This window comes from Uloborus diversus, chromosome 8 (genome assembly GCF_026930045.1).
Source record: "Uloborus diversus isolate 005 chromosome 8, Udiv.v.3.1, whole genome shotgun sequence".
NCBI classification, from domain to species: domain Eukaryota; kingdom Metazoa; phylum Arthropoda; class Arachnida; order Araneae; family Uloboridae; genus Uloborus; species Uloborus diversus.
The window spans coordinates 38,811,408-38,834,310 of record NC_072738.1 but is presented as its reverse complement, the minus strand read 5'-3'; the positions used below and the strand labels follow the sequence as shown (position 1 = coordinate 38,834,310).

The following is a 22,903-nucleotide window of genomic DNA, read 5'->3' as shown; positions in this document are numbered from 1 at the left end:
CCGACTCTTCCCCAAGTGTCATCAAAGATGGCATACAATTGAGTTTTTTCACTTCACATTCAATTTCATTTTTCAGTACCCCCAATCCCCACCCTCAACATTACTTAAAATAGTCCAAAACTTTACTTTTAATACTTCAGTTTCGAGAAATTTTTTAGGAAGAGTCCTCGAACTCCATCCTTTCAGTTAGCCTCCCGAATGAGAAAATAACTTCAAAACTCCTTCCCACAACATGTTCGAAGGTCGTTTAAAATTCCTCCTTTGAAACTTAAAAAACTCCAGAAATTTCCGAGGGAAAGTCCAAGAACCTCCTCACCACTAAAGATTTTGCTTTGAAGACTTTCATTTAGAAAAATTTCATGAGGGGATGCCTCCAAATCCTCCTCACTCAAAGCATCATCAAATATCGTCTCAAGGGATGATAGTGGACTCAAGTACAAATTTCTGAAGACTGTGTAAAATTTTCAGAAACTATGAGAAGCTCGACCCCCCTTCCTCCGGAAAAATCTTCAAACATGCATCAAAAGTCATTGAATCATTAAAAAAGAAAACATTTTAAAAGTTTTTTTTATAAATTTTTTTCGGTTTTAGAATGTGTTGTCAGCCCAAAATTTTCGGATCACAGGCACCCTTAGATCGTCTAAAATTGTGTTTTTCGAGCTTCAATTTTAAAAAAATGCTGGGGGGGGGGAGTACTCGAACTCCATCTCATCCCCAACATAACCAAAGATGATTTACAATCAAGTTTTTGAAGCGAGAATTCTTGGAATTTCCAGTGAAACAAACCTTTTCGTCTCTTTACATCACTATATTGTGCATCGTTTTGTGCTTTTAGACCACAATTTGAAAAAGTTTCCTGGGGGAGAACTGTCGGACGCCCCTAGAGCTTCAAACATAAGAAATTCTCCAATTCTTTTGATTTGTTATATTAATAACAGCAACTTGAATGTAAATACTCTGAAAACACGTGGCTTTTATTTTCCCTCGAGCTTGTCTCTATGTATGTGAAACGCTTTTTTTTTTTTTTTTTGGTAAATTTGAACTGTTAAAATCTCTCAGATTCGGCAATTACAGATTAGAACCACAGTATTGTTTTATGTTTCTTCCATGGAATGTGTCTTGAGTAATATCGTTTTGCTGTATAGTTAGGGCAAACCTAACCTGGCAGCGATGTACTGCTGTTATTAAGAGCTGTGTAGCCATCACAATGCTGCCAGGTTAGGTTTGCCACAACTATAGTTGCTCAGTGTCTTTCAGCATCTACTTCCAGTTTGTGATACTAAGTGTTTAATAGCTAGTACATGATGCAAAAGCTTATTAAGCAAAAATACATTTTTTTTTCTTTTAAATATCACTATACTTTTATTGCATCAATCAGCATGTCATATGATCTACAATAATTAAACAACCTGTTATACCTGCATATATACCCGACTTATTTTTCATTGCATGTAACATGTTGTGACAGTTTGTATTCCTTTAAATACGGTAACAAATCTGCATTCATCAAAATCTTTTTCCATAAAAATAGTTGGATACTAGGTCCCCCCCCCCCCCCAAGAAATATTCCACAGGCTTTCAACGACAACAGTCACACTGTTTCTTCTGCCGAGACTTGTTACAATAAAAGTTTACGCCGCCAAATTGCAGTCGCACAGTTCTAATTAACCTTTCATGTTTATTCATAACACAAGAAATAAGCCAAGAGTAAGTTTTGAAATAATTTTATTTACATTAAGATAATTACAAAGTGTATATGTATAGATATATATTAATATATATAGGCATATATTCAAACATATAGATTACAATATATACACAGTTCAAAATTTTACAACAAGTGGATGTAAAGATGGAATAAAATACACTTAGAAAAAAACATAAATGCTTTCAAAACCTTGACATCAACATATCAACTTCTAATATTGTTATTCACAAAAGTAGGTCGAGTAGAGATTAACTAGTGTGGTGTGTTATCTCCAAGTAACTCTCTTGTTGCACAAGAAATTCTCTTCATTCACAATCATGGTGTGACCAGGGGGTAACGGGTGTGGTGTCCCGAGTAACTCTCAGGTTCAAAAGAGATTTTTTTATTATTTATAATTATGAGTTAATCAGAGCAGGGGTGCCCACAGGGGGGGGGGATTATGACGCAAGTTGCGCTATCAAAATTTTGGGGGATTTAAAAAAAATTTTAAATTTATTTATTTAAATTCATTTATTGATTTATTTTTAAATTGAATTATTTATTTTATTTTATTTTATTCTGTTCATATTTTATTTCATTTATTTATTAGTTGCTGTGTGTGTGTGTGTGTATGTTATTGGTGTAGTACAGAACTTTCTAATAAAATAATAATTAAAAATAAATAAATAAATAAATTTAAAAATAAATTAATAAAAAATTTTTTAAAAATAAATCAAATAAAAAAGAAAGCTAAAAATAAAAAAAAGAGAAAGAGGGTTGAGAAATTTTTTTTTTGGGAGGGGGGGATTTGAGCCATTGAACTTGGGGGGGATGGGCACCCCTGAATCAAGAGTAAATAAACTAGCTTGGTGTTCTCCTTGATTAATTCCCATAATGATCAGAGAAATCTTTACTATTGGCAATAGCAGACTGATTAAATGGTAACTAGGGTGGTGTTTTCCCCTGGTACCTTGTACTGAACAGAGAAATCCTACATGCTGTTTCTTTATGATTTTGTTTTAATTCAAGTTTGAGAATAAAGATTTCTCTCTAAACGGAGAGTTATCCTTTACGAGCGTGTAATTTGTGAATAACTCGCGATTGCCAACTAAGCACAAGTTACAGAATTAATAAAAAGATTAGACGTCTAGATTCAGATTGTGTTTCAACAGCACAAGTTACAGAATTACAGTTGAACTCTCTTAATACGATCACGCTTAATACGAAATCTCGGCTAAAACGAACATTTTGTACGTTGAGTTTGGTTTCATTTCTAATTACATTAAAAACTTCAAGTGTAATACGTGCATCAAATTCAAACTCTCGGCTAAGATGAACAAAACTTTCTAATCCCTATACTTAAAATGTTCGTGGTTGAATGTTGTAATCTTCTCTTTTAGAAATTATTCATCATTTTTTTATATAGTAGAAGTCCCATTGTCTAAAGAGAAGAAAATATTAAATATTTTACATGTAAAATAAAGCCTATATATTCGTATACCAGTGGACATTTCAATTTACTCGGAGAAAAAACTGTTCCATCTTCCATTGTGTATTTCAACCTATTCTACGATTTTCGATTAACATTTTCCTTTTTCAGTATTTTCTAAAAAACATTCATTTATCGAAAAAAGTGATTTTTTTTCTGAATATACTAAGAGTTAGATTACAATGTGTGTATTAGTAGTATTTTTTTTTTCTAAATACAGGTAGGCCATTTCTTCGATTTTTCACAGTACCATTGTTATTATTTATTCACGGTTGTAATAAATAACCACTAACACAAACAAATTCGTCGATTTTTAACATTTTGTGTTAACAGAGTTCAACTGTAATAAAAAGACTAGACGTCTAGATTTAGAATGGGTTTCAACAGCACAAGTTACAGAATTAATAAAATGACCAGACGTCTCGTTTAAGAATGGGTTTCAACATGTATAAAATAAGTCTTCTTAGCACTTACTGAATAAAACACAACAATGACTCTAAAAAACGAATATGCATTTAAGATTACTTAAAACACTGTTTTCGAATTCTCCTTGATAAAAGAAACATTTTCTATCACGGGTAAGATAAATAAATACCTTTGTGCTGAATAGTAAAGTCAGACAAAACAACGTAAGTAGAAGCACAAATTTGTAAATTACAGCAACAATTACAAATTTGTGCTTCTACTTACGTTGTTTTGTCTGACTTTATTTTCTATCACGTTTCTCTGAAACAAAAACATTTCTTAACATGAATAACAGGAAATATCCAACGTTGTTTAGCACAAATACACAGATAATTTTTTTGTCTGCAATACAGAGGTGTCCGCAGGACAGGTGTTTAATAATGTTATGTGCATTGCAACTGGGGAATTAAAATTTGTCCGCATAAGAGGGGTGTCCGTTGGGAGGGATTTTAGTGTATTATTATTAGATATTTTGAATAATATTTACAACATGCAAATCTACAAAGTTATTTATATAGAAAGTTTTTTTTGTCTCACTGAATTCTGCTTAGTGCAGGTATACATTATCAAAATAATAATACTAACTTTTACATTTTTTGCATTTTCAAAGTTAGAATTCACAATTAAACCTTGAATAAATACATCTTCTACAGAGTTTATAACAATGAATATTTTTGTCAAATTTTAAAGTAAAATTTATAATTTCAACCAGTGTAAAAAAAAATTCGACCCTACATTTCCAAAAATTAAAGCTAGTTCCACACTTTACACTTTCAAGTACAAAAATAACTAGAATAACGATGTTAACTGTTTACAAAACGATTAAAACATTCATCAAAATCTAAAATGCTTTTTTCTCTCTCTTTTGATCTAATGTAGTAAAATATTCTGCTAAATGCTTCAGTTTAGCTGCCATCTTTGGACAATAAATAACAATTGATTACACAATGTTCTATGTAAACATTAAACTATTGCTAACATCAAAACATTCAAAATGTAATATTTTGTAAATTTGATTTAAAAACTTCATATACATTTCTTTCAGTAAAATTAAACTCAAAACTTTTGGTTTTTAAAAAAAATTTTTTTTTTTTGGAGGTTTTGGGTACACATGTTTAGGGATGCGACCACAATTTTTACCGGGAGTTGGCTACTTCATAAACAATATTTATACAACCATACAATACATTAATGTATGTATGTTGCTCTATCATGTTTTTTATTTTATTCATTTATTATTATTTTTTTGTCATCTTAGAAAAAACCAGACTACCAAGTGAAACATTATATATGTACATCATAAAATTTAGAGGACATAAAAATGAATTTGGAAAGTGCGAACTTGAAATTTTTCATTCAATTTATCAGTAATCAGTATAAAAAATAATTACGGATGTAATTTGATCATTAAAAATATCAATTAACAGACTGTAATTGCTGGTCACTGTTACAGTACAGACCACACCACTGTATACAGTCTGTATATTAAAATAGAATGTAAAACTTTGACATTAAAATGGACTATCCCAAGAGTTAAATTTATATAAAATATTAAAATTTTCGAAAAAGGTTTTTTTTTTAATGTTTTGCTCAAAATTATTTTTTAAAAGGTCACATAACAATGGTACATTACAAAACTAATCAGTATTAGTTAGTACATGATATGCAAGAAGTTTAAATGAAAAGCTAGAGGAAACAATCAAACTACACTTATTACAATTTAAGAATAAAAACAACACATATTAATAGAGTACAGTTAAATGAATCTCATAAAAATATTTTAATCTGGTACTAGCATCGGTTGTCGAAAGTCGAGATTACAGCAATTTAAGGTATGAAAAACATCACAACAATAAAATTGCAGCAGATTTTGAATTTCTAGATATTGCTAATGAATGTACTTGCACAATGTCAACTAATTTCAGTTTTGAGCATCAAAAACATTCACAAGCAAATTTAAATCACCAGTTGCCTTTGTGTTATATAGACATTATCATTAAAATATTTCACTGTACAAACATTTCTTACAGAAATTAGGCAAATTGCTGTTAAAAAAGCAATAAATTCTATAGATTCCTGAGCCATAAAATCTTGAACAAGAAGCTGATTTTTATCAAACATCATCGAACATTTGAACTAGTACAGCTCAATATGGCACAAATTTGAAATGTGAATCACTAGTACATGTTTGTCTGTAGGAGGAAATGTATGACATGGAAAAACTACAGGCGTAGAGCCCAATCAGTGGCATGCCGCCCATGGACCAGAGAGACTAGGCTGATCCCTTAAATATTTGCCCCTTCAAAAAAATTACCTCGCAGAATAATTTATTAAGAAAAAACGTGAGCAGAAAAACAAGTTTATTTAGAAAGCGCTACTTCTTTTACTGCTCCTCCCTCCCTTTCTCCCCTGTGTGCGATTTCTTAAATGGACTTGTCCGAGGGACTAGCTCTTAAGAACCTGTTCCCCAGATCTCATATACAGGGGTAGAAGTGACCGACTTGTCACATATAGGACTTTTCCGCAAAAAATATAGGACAAATATAGGACACATTATATGAATAATTTTGCTATGAAAAAAGAAATAATACATATCACATATTATTTATTTATTCTTATCAATGATTTTGTTTAAAAAAAAAACTCCCAAATAAAATTATTCCTTACATCTGAAATGACTTTCCTGTAGTTGAAAGAATAATTTTTGAAAAAAAAAACTGTGTACTTTATAGACGAAATAATAAAACAAAATTTGAACAAAGAAAATTTTTATTTTTTCTTCCTCACTCATGACCCAAGTACTAATTCCACTGTTCTTTGGTTTTGTATCTAAACTGAACCCTTTAACACCTTGTATTAAGAACAAACAGAGCTTGAGAAGGATCCTCCTGACGTTTTTCAGAGTCTTCTTTATGCTTGAATGTTTTAGCATGCTGCCTCAATTGCAAAAATCCACTATTGCTTATAGGCACTGAACAGTTGCAAAAATGGCAAAAAGCGGTAAAATCATCTTTTCCTTTAGTGCACCATGCACCAAAATTTGAAGAATTAATGTCCTCCTGGTTCAACAACAACAAAAAACGGGAATATAGGAAATATAGGACATTTTTCAAAAATATAGGAAATATAGGACGATTTTGATGCTTTTCCTTGAAAATATAGGAAATATAGGATATATAGGACTACTTCGACCCCTGCATATAGCTTTGTTAGATCCTTGGCGTTCGCTCGAAAGCTTATTTGATTATTTCACGCATTTTTTAATCCAACGGATAAATTTTTGTTTCCGTACCTAGTGCACAGGTTTCTATGTGAGCTTCAGGAAACAACGAATTCACTAGTCAAAGTTATTTTCTTGCGTCCATTGTGTTTTTCTTTTGTAATGGAAGGGGACTCGGTCGAAAAAACAAGTCCCCGGCTGGACGTAGTTGAGGAGCATGCGCAACAGCACAGACTGGGAGCTCGGAAGAGAATTGCTGCCTGCTGGACGTTCGTTCGGAGCTTTGACTTTCCAAGAGAAAGCTCAAATAATTTCACAGAGCAGGCCTACTCCTGACCTAGTAGCAATATCTACGAAGCTAAAAAATTACAATCAGCATCTTAAGAAAGACTACTTTGAGACTGTTAAATGGGCTGACTGCTTGTAAGTCGAGAAAAAAATTATTTTGCTGGCCCTGCGTCCTTTTTGAAAAGGAAAAAGGCGCCTGGAATGGCAATGGATTTTCAAATATGAGCAATTTCCACAAGGCAACGATTCGTCACGAGAAAACCCAAGGACACTACCGAGCCATTACTCAGTTGAAAACTTTTGGTAAAACTCGAATAGATTTTCATCTTAGTGGGCAATGTCACTCATCAACTTTGTAGCATAACACTGAAGTTGATAATAATAGGGAAGATAATATATCTATAAATCTTTTTACTTTTGTGTATCGTAATTTACCGTAACCAACTGGTCCCCTAAAAAATATTGATCCGCACACTACTGAGCCCAATGTGTACAAAAAGTTTGAAAATACACATAAAGCTCACATACTGTACTTAAAAAAAAGTGCATTGAACCTTATTTTGCTCTGAAATATTATACATATTCAGGTGCACATAAAATACACTGCCAGTCCCCTAAAAAATATTGATCCGCACACTACTGGGCCCAATGTGTACAAAAAGTTTGAAAATACACATAAAGCTCACATACTGTACTTAAAAAAAAGTGCATTGAACCTTATTTTGCTCTGAAATATTATACATATTCAGGTGCACATAAAATACACTGCCAGTCCCCTAAAAAATATTGATCCGCACACTACTGAGCCCAATGTGTACAAAAAGTTTGAAAATACACATAAAGCTCACATACTGTACTTAAAAAAAGTGCATTGAACCTTATTTTGCTCTGAAATATTATACATATTCAGGTGCACATAAAATACACTGCCAGCTTAGTTATTCCATCCGAGGACTGCAGTTTCGTGCTTTATAGCACTCATCAGCCCGCAATAGGCAGTAATTGAGCTGGAGGCGAAAAACCTGTTAAGGGAGCAAAGAGAGCCAAACAAACTGGTAGCTAATGTAGAATTAGAACACAAGACGAGTGATCGCAGCAATGGTGCGGTTCAACTGAAAGATTGATTGCAAAGCATGGTATTTTACTGGCTCTCTTGGCTCCCTAAGAGGTTTTCAGCCTCCAGCTCAGTTACTGCCTATTCCGGGCTGATGAGTGCTGAAAAGCACGAAACTGCAGTTCTAGGATGGAATAACTGAGCTGGCAGTGCATTTTATGTATTTCTGCCTTAGTCCTGGCTTAGGGCGGTAACTTACTGTAAAATATTCAGGTACGTTTTCCAAAATATAAAATTACAACTTCTCAATATATGCATACATGTTTAAAAAAAGTGAAAGAAGTGCTTCCTTTACTTTTTTACAAGAAAATAAAGATAAAATAGAGACAATTTTCTTGGGCAGAAAGTATCTCTCTTGATACGTAATTTGGTTTTTCCTGTTTGTGTCACACAACTCCATTTTCCTCTGCATTGAAGAGGTCTTAGAAGTGAACCTTTGCAAAAATTTCATTTCAAAAATGTACCATACCAGGTTGTTGTTGTAGTTCAATTGCACATGCATTACATAGGTAATGGCTTACATTTATTGAATAATCTAGAACAGTTTCTTAACTATTTTTTGAACCCTCCTATGTTTCAAAGGATTCCTTTTTAACAAATACCTGCTATTAAAAATGGTTTATTTTTAAACAGGATTTTTTTTTTCAATCATTTGATTCCCAGAAAACATAGGATTTCTGGAATGTTTAAGCATGATTTATAGGATAACAGAAATTTAAACCTTGTATTACAATCATGATACAGTAGACTCCTTTAACCGGACCACTACTTTATGTTTTAAGTAAAAGATCTGGTTAGAAGAAAGAAAGTAAAGTAGCACTTTGTATTTTTTTTTTTTTTTTTTGGAGGGAAAAGATTAGTTTCAAATTTAAAATGATCAGGCTGGACCCTAAAAATTGTGGACACTCTAAAACTTCCAGATCATGATCTTAAAAATGGAAATCTGGGATTTATGCATCTCCCTATCACATTTATGTGTATAACTACATGTTATGCAAAAAATGTGCTGCAAATAAAACACAACTTCAAATATTTTCACTCAGTTTTCTTCTACTCTAAGCTAATTAATTACTTTAACTGGATCATTGAACTTTTATTCATTATATTGCTTGTCAATAAATGTCAAGACACTTCAGGATTTGAAAAATGGAAATGAGAGCCCAGATGTTCAAATGAGAATGAGTAAAAGTTGGTGTTGGTCTGGGTCCCACATGCGAGTCCATTGAGATTCATGTTGCTGAGACTGCTCTGCATATTTGAGCACTAAGGGTTGATATAATTTAATTAAAAATGCACCCTACCAACAATTTTATCTATTTCATATACATGACCCTTTATTTAACCAAATTTTTGCTAGACTGGTTTATGCCACTTTCAATTGAGCTGGCTATAAAGCAGTGTTAGTGCTTAAAACAGGGGCGTAGCTAAGGGGGGGGGTTTGGGGACAAAAACCCCCCCCCGAAAAGTTAGTCTCAAAAAAAAGAGAAAAAGAAGAGAGAAGAGAAAGAAAAAAAAAGAAGAAAAGGGAAAAATTCCAAGCGATTATACATACATATATATATTATATATGTATATATATATATATATATATATATATATATATATATATATATATTTATATATATATAAGAAGTAACCCCCCCCCCCCCCCGAAAGTCGGGTCTAGCTACGCCACTGGCTTAAAATTTAATTTGTTTTCTGTTTATATACAGCACGAAGATACATTAAAGACATCATTAAAATTCTTTGTATTGTCTTCAAAGCGGATTACTTCTTTTCGTAAATATAGGCGAAAACACTTAACAATAACCCACATATAAACAAACTTTCTTAAGGCTAAATCACATTTAGCGGAAACAATTTTTCTAGACTATTTCGAGAACATTTACCGAGAATGATTTACATCAGTACTTCTGAAACTGCATAACAAAATATACATACATTAAATACAAGTTTTAAGAGCAATATAACTGCACTCTTCTGTACAGACAAGAGAAATATAACACGGGACAAAAACATCCGAGTAAGTGTTTCAATTATTAACATCTCTAAAATATTTTTAAAACATTTACACATATAGATTGAAAAATTGAGCACTTATCTTAAAAAGGGGATAAAAGTGCGTAATACACAAGCTCACGATATTTCTTTACGATATGTTCGTTTCTCTCGGATATGTTTTCGGAGAGTCGAAACCGTTCGACCATCGACGATTTGCAACGAGATTTGCTATCATAAAATAGCTATACGAGATGCATAGTATTGATATGTTTTACGATTCAGATCAGTATTGTTAAATATCTATAAATGCATTCAACATCACATTCATATGTCATCAGCAAGCAATCGTTTCCATTTAAAATTTCAACCACCACAGCTGTTCTCAATTTTACATACCCTCAGTTGAGATCTTGGTTGAAACAGTAGACTTTATGTATTAATAAAATAAATAAATAAAATAGACTCTAAAATTAATCGAGCCTAGGCCACGTTCAAAGAATGATACCAATGGCCATGAAAAAAAAAAAAAAAAAAAAAACTATGCAGTGTTTAAGAGCAGCATTTTGCATTCAGGGGCGTAGCTAGGGGGGGGGGTTTGGGGACAAACACCCCCCCCCCGAAAAGTTAGTCTCAAAAAAAAAGAGAAAAAAGAAGAGAGAAGTGAAAGAAAAAAAAAGAAGAGAAAGGAAAAAATTCCCAAGCGATTATACATATATATATATATATATATATATATATATATACTATATATATATATATATATATATATATATATTATAATATATATATTATATATATTATATATATATATATTATATATATATATATATATATATATATATATATATATATATATATTATAATATATATATATAATATATATATATATATATATATATATAATATATATTATATATATATATATATATATATATATATATATATATATATATATATATATATATATATTATATATATAATATATATATATATATATATATATATATATATATATATATATATATATATATATATATAAAAAGAAGTAACCCCCCCCCCCGAAAGTCGGGTCTAGCTACGCCACTGTTTGCATTTATGCTTAAAAGAGATAGCATGAGTTTAAATTTCTAAATGCAGCATCTGCTTACCCAATTGGTACAGGAAACAAGTGCAAATCCAGCTTCCAAATTTGGAGGAGCCATTATTCTGTGGCATTCCTAGGATGGGTGTCGCCTGAGGTGGTAATCCACCCTCCCTCTACACACCCTCCCTCCCTTATAAAAAAAAAAATCAAGTTCAGGGGTAGAAGTGATCGACTTGTCACATATAGGACATTTTCCACAAAAAATATAGGACAAATATAGGACACATTATATGAATAGTTTCGCTATGAAAAAAGATATAATACATATATATTATTTATTTATTCTCATCAATGATTTTATTTAAAAAAAAACCCTCAAACAAAATTATAACTTACACCTGAAATGACTTTCCTGTAGTTCAAAGAATAATTTTTGAAAAAAGTGTACTTCGTAGACAAAAAAAAAGAACAAAGTGAAATTTATTGATAATTAACACAGCAACTCACAATTTTTTCAGGGATAGAAGTGTCACAAACATAGCTTATATAAATAAATAAAAACCCCTCTTTGTGTTGAGAACTAACAGGAAATAACCAATGCTTTGTAGCACAAACATAGGATATTTTGTGCTATAAAAATTTCACAAAAAGAAAAAAATTGCAAAAAGACTATTAGAACATTCCGATCAGAAAATGCACTAAACACAAATATACCTGCGAAAACAAAAACCGAAAATCCACGCTGGAAAACAAAACAAACTGCTGTTGCCCAAACGCAAAATTCTAAAACCAACTTCAGAATTCATTCTCGAAACCCCACCCACTACAGTGACGTCATATTGCTGTAGCCAATGAGAGAAGATGCCTGTAGCAGGATTTAGTGAGTTGCGTTTTTTTAATTTGAAATTCGTTTGCACACGTACTTTCGACGAAAAATCCGAAGTCAGATAGTTTTATTTACTGTTGTTTTAAAGAAATAAATTGGATAAAAAACAGGAATATAGGAAATATAGGACGATTTTCATGCTTTTTTTGAAAATATAGGAAATATAGGATATATAGGGACCACTTCGACCTCTGCAAGTTTTATGTAAAGACTAGTGGCACCCGCACGGCTTTGCCTGTAGTAGAAAATTAAAAGGTCTTTTGGTTCGCCTGTATATTTACAAATAATGTATGGTGAATTTCTCGCCAATTGGCTTGCCTATGTTACGGTTCCACGTTATGATAACTTGGGAATTTACTCTTCCATCTCATGATAATTTTGCTCGGGAAAATGTTTTTAAAATTGGAATAGGAAAAGAACAAAATCGAATTTTCGAAAAAATCGCTTTCGAAGTGCACACCTCCATGCTGCAAACTAACTTTGTGCCGAATTTCATGAAAATCGGTCGAACGGTCTAGGCACTATGCGCATCACAGACATCTAGGCAGAGATATATCCAGATATCCAGACAGAGATGAGACATTCAGCTTTATTATTAGTACAGATGAGTACATAAATTGAAAGGGGAGAGGGAGAAGTTATGAATGTAACATCTGGCCGCAAATAGATGAATCTGGGGCTTTCCTCGCAATGTGTGATTTCTTGAAGTCTACACCTGAAGTCAACAAACTGTTTAAAGCGTAACTTCTTCAAAAATCTTTAAAAAAGCTCGATTGTGAAACAAACTTTATTTTTATAACGAATTTTGAGAAAAATTACTGCATGCATAGGGTGAAAAAAAATCGCCAACACAAGCAAATAGTGCTTTCATAAAGGAACTTCAAAAAGTAAAGAATTCTCCAGAATCCTAACAAAAATCAACTACTAGCAAATCAATTTTAAAATAATGGTACCTGAAACACTTTTGATTATGTATGTCATGCATACATGATTACGTGTGTAATCTCATAAAATCTACACTGTATTCGTTACATCTAAACTCATGATAAAATATTTTTATGAATTGTATAACGATACTTCACAAAAAAAAGCATCAGAAAACGTAAGAGCTTGTAACGTAAGGCACAATTTTTAAGGACATTGTCAAAAAGCATTTAAAACACTAAACTAAAATCATTACTTATTGTCCAAGGGGGAGGGGGGAGGTTAGTTATGAAACTGCATTTGGCATGACAGTGAGCGCAAACCCTTCCTATACCTAACTCATTGGACAATAAATGTTCTTATGCATGTAATACTGCTGGATTGATACAATTTAATTTCAGTTATGATTCAATATTCAAATTTTAAACAAATTTAAAATAGTTTTGAAATCGCTACAACCTTATGCAAAATGCAACAAAATTAACAGAAAATAAAACTAAATAAATAAATGTAGAAAGAAGAATTATATAGCACATAAATACTATCTGAACTACTAAAAGTTTGGTTAAGTTGAAGAGAAACTTCCACAACCTAACACACTTCAATATTTCTTAGCCAACTGTTGAAGAAAATGCATTTTTAAATGAGGAAAGTCTTTGTATTTTAATTTTTAAAATACCTTTTTAACTTTACTAATAATAAAGCTGAAAGTCTCTCTATCTGGAGGATGTCTGTAGAATGTCTGTGACGCGCATAGTGCCTAGACCGTTCGGTCCGATTTTCATGAAATTTGGCACAAAGTTAGTTTTGTAGCATGGGGGTGTGCACCTTGAAGCGATTTTTCGAAAATTCGATGTGGTTCTTTTTCTATTCCAATTTTTAAGAAACAAAAATATCATAAGATGGACGAGTAAATTACGAAATTATCATAACGTGGAACCGTAACATGGGCACAAGCCAATTGGCGAGAAAAATTCACCATACATTTTTTGTAAATATACAAGCAAGCCAAAAGACCTTTTAATTTTTCTATTACGGGCAAAGCTGTGCGGGGTACCTCTAGTAAAAATATAAAGTCATATTTTAAAGTTAAACCATGACGAAGAACAAGATTAAAGGGCAATGAAAAAAAGAACAATACTTTAAGAACTTTAAAAATATTATTAATGATGTGTAAGTTTTACAAAAAAGGAAAAAAACGATTTTTGTTGCAGATTATAGACTTGACTTTAGAGCGAATTCATTAATATCAAAAAGTTTTAATGATTATCAAAAAGAATCCATTCAAAAGAACTCAATCCGAGGGTTGTAAAATTGATTACCATGGAATATGAATCATTAATATTTTCATACAAAAATACTATTTTTTTTTCAATTTTTGTATCACATTGGAAAAAATGTTTGAATTCAGAACATTTGATATGTTGAAATTCATAATTGCATATGATTTGAGCCAACACTTGTTTTATAAAAATGTGTATAACTGGAACAGTTAACATAGTAACAATTTACGCAGTTTTGTTTTTGGTAAAATTTTACACGACCGATTTCAATCTCATTTTTGAATTTAAATGAACATGCTTTTCAATTAAAGTGTATGAACAGTCTGAAAAAGTACAGATTTAGGTTAATTCTTGCTTTAAGCTCACACAAGAGAATGCTCCAACTATGTTTACACATAGGTAACAAAGACTTTTGTTTTAAAGTTTAATTGAACCCAACCATATTTTATTGCCTCAAAGCAACGGTACGATATCTAAGCCTAAAAACAGCAGTAAGATATCCCACTGTTGCTTTGAGGTAAGGATTTTTACAATTCAGGTACGTACTGCTTTATTAAATTCTGGAATACTATAATAAATAATCAATAATGTTAATTAAACTAAAAATTGATAACTCGGCTGTTTTATGATTAATTCCGAGGTAGTTACAATGATAGCACCATTTTCTTTCTTCTTATAATGGACATGAACTACCTGGGGGAAAAGTTGATCAAAATCTTACAGTCTGAGTATACTGATAGAGTTTTTCAGTTCAGTTTTCACCTGCGCCTCTTTCTGTACAGCAAAAACTACATTATATTTTAAAATTTTCCTGTGCATTCAATGAAATAAAATTAATTTCTTACACTTGAATTATTTCAAAAAAAAAAAAAAACAGAAATCAAGATTTTTCTTCTTTTTATGTTAATTATTAAGCTTCAATGACCTATTTATTTCAAGCTTTAATTCTGTAATTTATAATTCCCTGGAAAAAAAATTAACTTTTTTTTTAAAGTAAAAACTAAATGAAACATAGCAGATTCTCTAGTCAGCTCTGTCAAATTTACAAAATTTCCATGGAGATAAAATAAAATAATAAATTTTGCACATTTCTGCATTGCTATCACATTTGAAGTACAAGTTTGTTGAATAAAAACAGTTAAAATTACGTCAGGTGAAAAGATTTTCTCTTAGTATTGAAATCACAGTAAACCCTACCACTAGACAGTAATATAAACTGTTGAATATTTCGAATAGCTCTCTCATTAAGATTAATCGGGCATCAACAACAGGCTTGCACTGTTAGAATGACATCTTACATCCAATCATAAAAAGCTATATAACTGTTATTTGTCATTTTATTACACAACAGAAATCTCCAAAGGAACTGCATTAGTATTATGAAAGTAAACTGATCAAGAAGTTAACTTTTTACAATATTTTTATGATAAAATTAAATGGAAAACTTCATAGGTACTTCAAAAAAAACAAAACTTCGACCTCTCATATTCTTTACAATTTTAATGCAAATACTAAAATAGAACTTTTACTGCTGTAACTCTGCTCTGTGGTTGGACTATATAAACCCAGTAGTAGTTGATTCATTTGTACTCATCTCATCCAATCATATTGTTTGTTCTAAAAATAAAAGAAGAGAAATATTAAAATTGGAATTTGAAAACTATGAAAATTTTGAAAAATGTCATACATTTATAGCAAAGCAGTTCAATCATTATTGAAATAGGCCCCAGAGGTAATGCACACAACCTTCTAAAAGGATCCCCAACACAACACAGTTTGGTTTAATATGGATGGGGATTTTTTACTGTACAAGTTCAGCTAAATCCAAACATAACTTGTGCATTTATCAATCTGTTAGTACTGTCAATGCATGTGTAGTACATAGCACATGACGTGATATTAGGGAGTGTTGAGACTAGTTTTACACAGGGTTAGTACTAGAACATGGGATTGCGAGACTCCCAAAATATTTTCTACTGAACAAAAATCCATTTGCAAGCAGTTGCAAAATCCTATTTAACATTTTGGTCACGGGGAAAAATCCTACTTTGAATGTTTGCCTAGTGTGAACCGTGAATTTGGTAGAGTTATTTTAGTTTGTTTCAATGTTGCTTAAATACCCATTATTTGACTCACTTAACATTGGATATAAAAAAGATGAATTACTTAGGGAGGAAGAATTGGGCTAACTCCCAACTATATTTTTACGCATATTGACAATCTGAGATGAATACTTAGCAAATCTACAAATAATAGGTATGTGGTTTCTAACAGATTTATAACATGAGTAATGTTATAAATCTGTTACAAACCACATACCTATTATTACACCAAAACCAAACTCTACCCAACCCTACTCAACAACAAAAATGCATCTGGCTCAAAAATATTAACTTATCTCTGAAGTGTTTCTTGCTTAACATAAAAATCACCACAAAAAAAAAGAGTCAACTGGGGTAGTGAAATCTCATTAATGCGCTATTTTACTGGCAGATAGAATGCCCCCCCCCCCCCCCCCGGACTGACCGTCTTCTAAACATAGATCCCTGGTTGGGATAGAAAATCTCACTACATAAAAGAAATGGGCTTCAAGAACTTTAAGTTTCTGGGGGAGAAATGTCTAAAATGAGCCTCTAGTAGAGCCACACATCTCGGCTTCTACCCATGCGCTTTCTGTTGGAATGATGAAGAACTTCATAAAAGCTACAAACAAAGATGGCTTTCCAATACTTTAGAGAGAAATTCCCAAGATCCATTGAAACAAATGTTAAGGAGAGAATTTTAACGGTCCTTCAAATATGCACAATCATGAAGATCACAGTTTTTGATGAAAAGGAGAGGAAGAAAAAAATGGAAGCCTCTTTAAAGGTGTGTTACAAGAATTTCTAAGCAGCAGAGAAGATGAACCAGTAGGTCAAATAACTCCTACAGAAGTTCTGTGACCATTGATGCAATACGCGACTTTGAAGACCAGGAAAAAAAAAAACAGACATTTAGGGACTTGAAACTAAAAAAGGAACTTTTAGGGGAAAAAAGAACCACTTGGGAGTCCTGTGGACATCAAACCTATCTCCCTGTAATACTGTTTAAGTATGTTTTAAATACATCAATATTTGCTCAGTTTGATCACATAAACCCACTTACCAACATCTGTTACTATTCTCGGAGATTTTAGGGCATCTATGTCTGTAATCACAGGAACACAGGGACTCCCTCTAGAACCAGCATTCGAGCCCTGTTCACTACCGCTGCTACTGGTACTCCTCTTCTTTCCCAGCATGGAGACACCCATCGTGGGCAAGGTGGGAGACCTCAAGTCAATGAGGGGGGCATCTTCCCCATTCTCCGACGTCACAGAAGGAAACTTGACCGTAAACTGGGGCTTGATCTGCGTCTCCACATAGTAGTAGCAACTACCCGCGGATGAAATCGTGCTTCCAGATGAACTGCTGTTCAAGCTGCTGCTGCTGCAGTAATTGGGTTCAATGGCAGAACTGTTGCCGAACTGAGAAATAAAAGACTCGTCATTGTCAATGTAAGAAATTTCTGTCTGGAAAGTGTCATTTGAGTCGCATAAGAGAGACTCCGTTTGGGACGATGAGCTTTTTGTCGTGGATCCGGTATACGACTCTTTCGGCGGCTTCGGAATGTTCATCATGAGGGAAGAGATTGCAGATTGCACATTTTTGTTGTAGAAATTAGTTATGTCATCCACCTGATTTTCAATGCTATTCTCAATGCTTTTATCACTTTTAACCGGCTTAAACGCAGAGAGATGTTCGAATGCTTTATTTTTCAAAGGGTATCCCTCCTTAATTGGGCAAAAAATATTTTCTCTCAAGTTGCTGACTACAGGAACTTGGTTATCACTAAGTGATTGGTCATCTTTGCACGGTATTTTGCGCTCGAGTTCTTTTTCTGCGGGGTACAAAAAAATCTTTTCTTCATATTTATCTTTATAATTACTGGTAGTTTCACATTTTGATTTCTGGTAAGGAATTGTTTCATAAGTATGATCTTTTTCATTACTTTCAGGTATGCAGTCCAACAATTTTTCATTTTCATGATGTGAGGAGACACTTTTGTTGCTGAGTTGGGACGTATACAAATTGTGTATTTCTTGACTAGTAGCAGACTTAAAAACCGGGTTGACATTTCTGTGTGGAACATATCCTGAGGGAGGCAAATCTACGGGGTGTTCATGGACTGAATCAGAAGAAAAGTTCTTGTCAGAGACATGTGGCTCGGAAGGTCCCCGATATTTTGGTGGAGGGTGCATTTTCTGCATATTTTCTTCCGGCAAATTACCAGGAACCGAAGAAAAGTCACTTTTCAGTGGAACATTATTTGAATTAGGCACATTAGTCTTTGGATAATACTGGCGATTCTGCTGCTTTTCTTGAGCTAGCCTCTGTGACTGCATGTGGTTCATTCGTAGAGCATGATACATACGAAGAGCCAACTCATCAATGATGGCTGCATTTGTCGCATTGATTGGGCCTCTGTAGCCATTGTTCCTTTGACTTTGGAGGAAGTTTTGCCTCTGGCTGAGCATAGTATACACTTCTGCCACTTGTCTCGTGAAGTTCGGATCCATGTCCGGATACATGATCTGTCCATTCTGCCTGGTATTATTGGCCAACTCATGTGGGAGCTCTTCATAGATTTCATACTCTTCTTCAGAACTGCTATCATCAGAGGACATGGCTATGTTGTTGAAGCTCAGGGATCTCCCAGAAGGGGAATAAAAGGCAGCAGGATAGGACTTGGGATTTCTCAGCGTTGAAGCGACCTGGGAAGGTGGCTTTCCTAGTTGACGGGCTCTCTGGTAATGCATTACATTATTCCTTTGGGGTTGTGGAGGATTTTGGGTGGGATTGCTCTGCATAAAATTGCCATTAGTCTTTTTCTTCAAAGAAACTATTTTACTTTCATGCATTTCATACGGATATTGTGGAATTTTTGCATAGTTGATATGTTTTGGATGGATGTAACTATCTGTAATTTTACTACTATCTTTAGATTCCCAAGTTTCTGAATGTATGGCAGGTTCAGATTTCTCTCTGTTAGATTTGACAGCTACACCTGTAAAAAAAAAATGAAAGAAACATTAATAATTATGTTTAATGGATTAATCAAACGCATGTCATTCTCTGACTGCCAGTTACTATGACAGTAAATATACAGCTGTCACTGAGTGTTATTCAACTTGGGGTCCCAGGTACAGAGGTACTCTTCTAAACTTTTTTTCTTTCAGAAAAAAAATGGTGTCCAAAAATTAAAAAATTGCTAAAAGTTTTGATATAACTGAATTAAAAAGTAAATTATCTTGGAATTGGAAATTTATATAGTGTACTTGAAATATTTTCTTTCGAGGGTCTATGTGTCTTTATGAACACATAGACAGGTCCAAGGGGACGGTTATGAACCCTTCAACTAAAAGTAGCCAACAACTGTATTTCTAGAAATCACAAGAGAGCATCTGACAGTCTGCTAGTCCCTTAAAAGTTATTTATGATTCCCTCTCCCCCCCCCCCCTCTTGATCTGTGCACTCATATTTCAATAATGAACTGTACCAAAATCAGAAGCTGGATCCATGCTTGGTGCTTAAAATTGAGTAGTTTAAAAATCTTCAAATAAAATTTTACTACTATTAATGAACAATACTATATTAATATACAATTGTTTGTGCTTTAATTTACTTTATTTTGCTATAATGTTCATTAGAACAATTACATGTTTTTGAAAGAAAAATACTTTAATTCTTTTAAAGTTAGGGAAAACTTTGGATCCTTTTCGTTGTATATTTTTTATCTCTGAAGAAATTGCATTGATTTTAACAACTTGTGTGCTCTTTGAATCTGATATGATAATGTTGATTTGTTAGAAAGTTTGTGGGAGAGGAATGTTATCCTAATATTTATAGTTGTTGAATGTTCCAAATGACACTATCAATGCACCATTTGTGCAGAAAAATAACTCAACTGCTTTGCTTAATATGCAACAAGAAAAAAAGCAAGAAAATATTCAGATAAAAGCTAAATCCAGTCACAAACATGGGTTAACTAGTTACACACAGAAGACATTTAACATTGCTTTGATAGGAGAGGAGGGGGGGGGATCGGCCTCTTAGAAAACTGGTGGTTGATGGAGCTGAGTGCTGTATATATAGAGAGAGAAATGTGCCAGCTGTATTTAAAATCTAATCCATTTGTTTCAGTAACAAACACTTTGGACTTGCGATGAATCATTGGGGATTGCAATGAATAGAAATCAAGCATTTAAAAATACTCAAGAAATGTGTTTCTATAGAGATAAAATAAAGTGTGGAAAAAGAAAAAAAATGTAGCTTATCTAATAATTTTTAAAATATTAAAATTTAAACAACAGAATGAAATAACAAATCAAAATCAGATAAAGTTTAATGCAAATTAAATATATAAACAAAATTTTTAAAGCTTTCCAAATAAGAACATAGCTAATTTACCTGGCTTTTTACATTGTGCCTGAGTTCGTTTCTGTGAATGATTCTAAAAATAAAGATAAAGAACAAAAGTATAAACAAAAAAACATGAGTGATATTTATGTGTGTTGAAATAACAAAATAAACTTAACAAAAGAAACAAAATTTAAATCAAAACAAACAAAACCGCTGAGCTAACACACAGAATATCAAATATACTTTTCATTCACTTACTTGCTTTGGAGATGTAACTGTCTTTTCAACTTGATTGCTGCCAACTCTGAAAGAAAATATTAATGAATGACTCTTTGAAAAATGAATAAAATCTTTCATTGTCATAATGGTTCATAAGTTAGAATTATCAACTTATTTGTCTCCATTTTTATCAATGTATCATTCAAATTAATTGACAGCAGAAGAATTAAATGAATGCAGTTATAAATCCTAAAGATTTCAGTTTCAAAAAACAAAAAAACATTTTAAATGTTTTCTCTTCGCGAGACATTATGTGTGAGACATTAATAACATAAATTTAAGCTGAAAATTTAAAAAAAAAAAGATATGTTAAAACAAAAAATAATGCAGGAGTTAATCATTGCATTTAAATTGAATCATTATTATTTTTATTTTTCTTACATCAGTTCTGATACATTTTATCCATTTATTTCAAGACAAGAAATAGTAGTTTATTATTAAATTAAAAATATTGATTATTTTTAAATTTTACCTCTCACTGAATACTCTTGAATTAGCAGTTTTCTTCAACCCTCGAAGCTGAAAAATGAAATGAGCATTTTTTAAATACAAAACTTTTTGTTCATAAAAACATGATTGTAGTGAGAAATTACAGTATACTTAAAAATATTTGTAAAAATTACTTACAAGAACCCAGAAGTACTGAAATACAGTTAAAAAAAACTCTAGTGAATACTTAAACTCAACTATCAAAATGTTTCTGAAATTTTGTTGAATACATTAAAAGAACACAATCTTTGGGAAAAGATTGAAAAGGTATTTTTGGGGATTTATAACAATAGTTCACATTTTTCTTCCTTTCTTTTTTTTTAAGCTGAAAATTTTCTTTTTTTCTTTTTAAAGGGTACTTTGGGGTGAATTAATCCTTATTAATACTAGATGCTGAATCTAGTGCTAAGTTGGAAATACTTATCCGGAATTTAATGAGCATATTTCAGTGAAAAAAATTTCTGCCCTTGTTAAAACTAAAGACTTTTTTTTTTTAAATCTCATTTTCAAAAAAAAATTAAGTAATATTAAAAGTACCAAGATTGGATCATTAGAGTTTGGTTAGTTCCTGTTCTATTGCATAATTATTTATGGCTAAAAAGAAACACCCAATTATTTATTCAAAGCAGTTTGTTAAAGACATTAAAATTCCATGACAAATGATTAAAAAACTGTTTAAGATATGTAAATAAAACATTTAAAAATAAATCTTCTAGAATATGAATAAGTTCCATGCATTTTTGTCAAACTTGATATGATGATGACAGTAACGAACCAGTTTTTACTTGCATAAAATCAACATTATGTACCTCAGAAAGTGAAGGCCTGCCTTCACGGAAAGGAAACTGGAACATGGTTCCTGACGTCCTTTTTTGTTTTGGAGACCCGCTCGTACACTTTGGACTTTCTGGTCCATCTTTTGGTCCAGGCGAAGTGCATGATTGCGAACTTGAATCTTGGCTGAAGAATGTCAGTGCATGTTGGAAAATTCCACCTGCAGAATAACAGAATACCTATATATTTTGTAACTGGATATAACATTAGAGCAAATTTCATAATTGACAGAATTTGTTCAAGTTCGCAAATGAATGAATTCAAGTTCGCATGATTGCGAACTTGAATCTTGGCTGAAGAATGTCAGTGCATGTTGGAAAATTCCACCTGCAGAATAACAGAATACCTATATATTTTGCAACTGGATATAACATTAGAGCAAATTTCATAATTGACACTTAATAATTACTTTTTATTAAT

The 22,903-nt window shown here is 32.3% G+C and overlaps 1 protein-coding gene across 1 annotated transcript in view; it reads right to left on the bottom strand.

Moving 5' to 3' along the window:
• The window catches only part of LOC129228319 (uncharacterized), a 47,941-nt gene extending 25,069 nt beyond the window's left edge, over positions 1–22,872 (bottom strand). Inside the window, exons 1-6 of the mRNA XM_054862994.1 lie at positions 22,830–22,872; positions 22,459–22,643; positions 21,633–21,679; positions 21,140–21,185; positions 20,930–20,972; positions 17,586–19,526 (exon numbers count right to left, since the gene is read on the bottom strand). Coding sequence (XP_054718969.1) covers positions 17,586–19,526; positions 20,930–20,972; positions 21,140–21,185; positions 21,633–21,679; positions 22,459–22,643; positions 22,830–22,872 — 2,305 coding nt within the window. The remainder of the gene's footprint in view (positions 1–17,585; positions 19,527–20,929; positions 20,973–21,139; positions 21,186–21,632; positions 21,680–22,458; positions 22,644–22,829) is intronic.
• Positions 22,873–22,903: the final 31 nt, after the last annotated feature.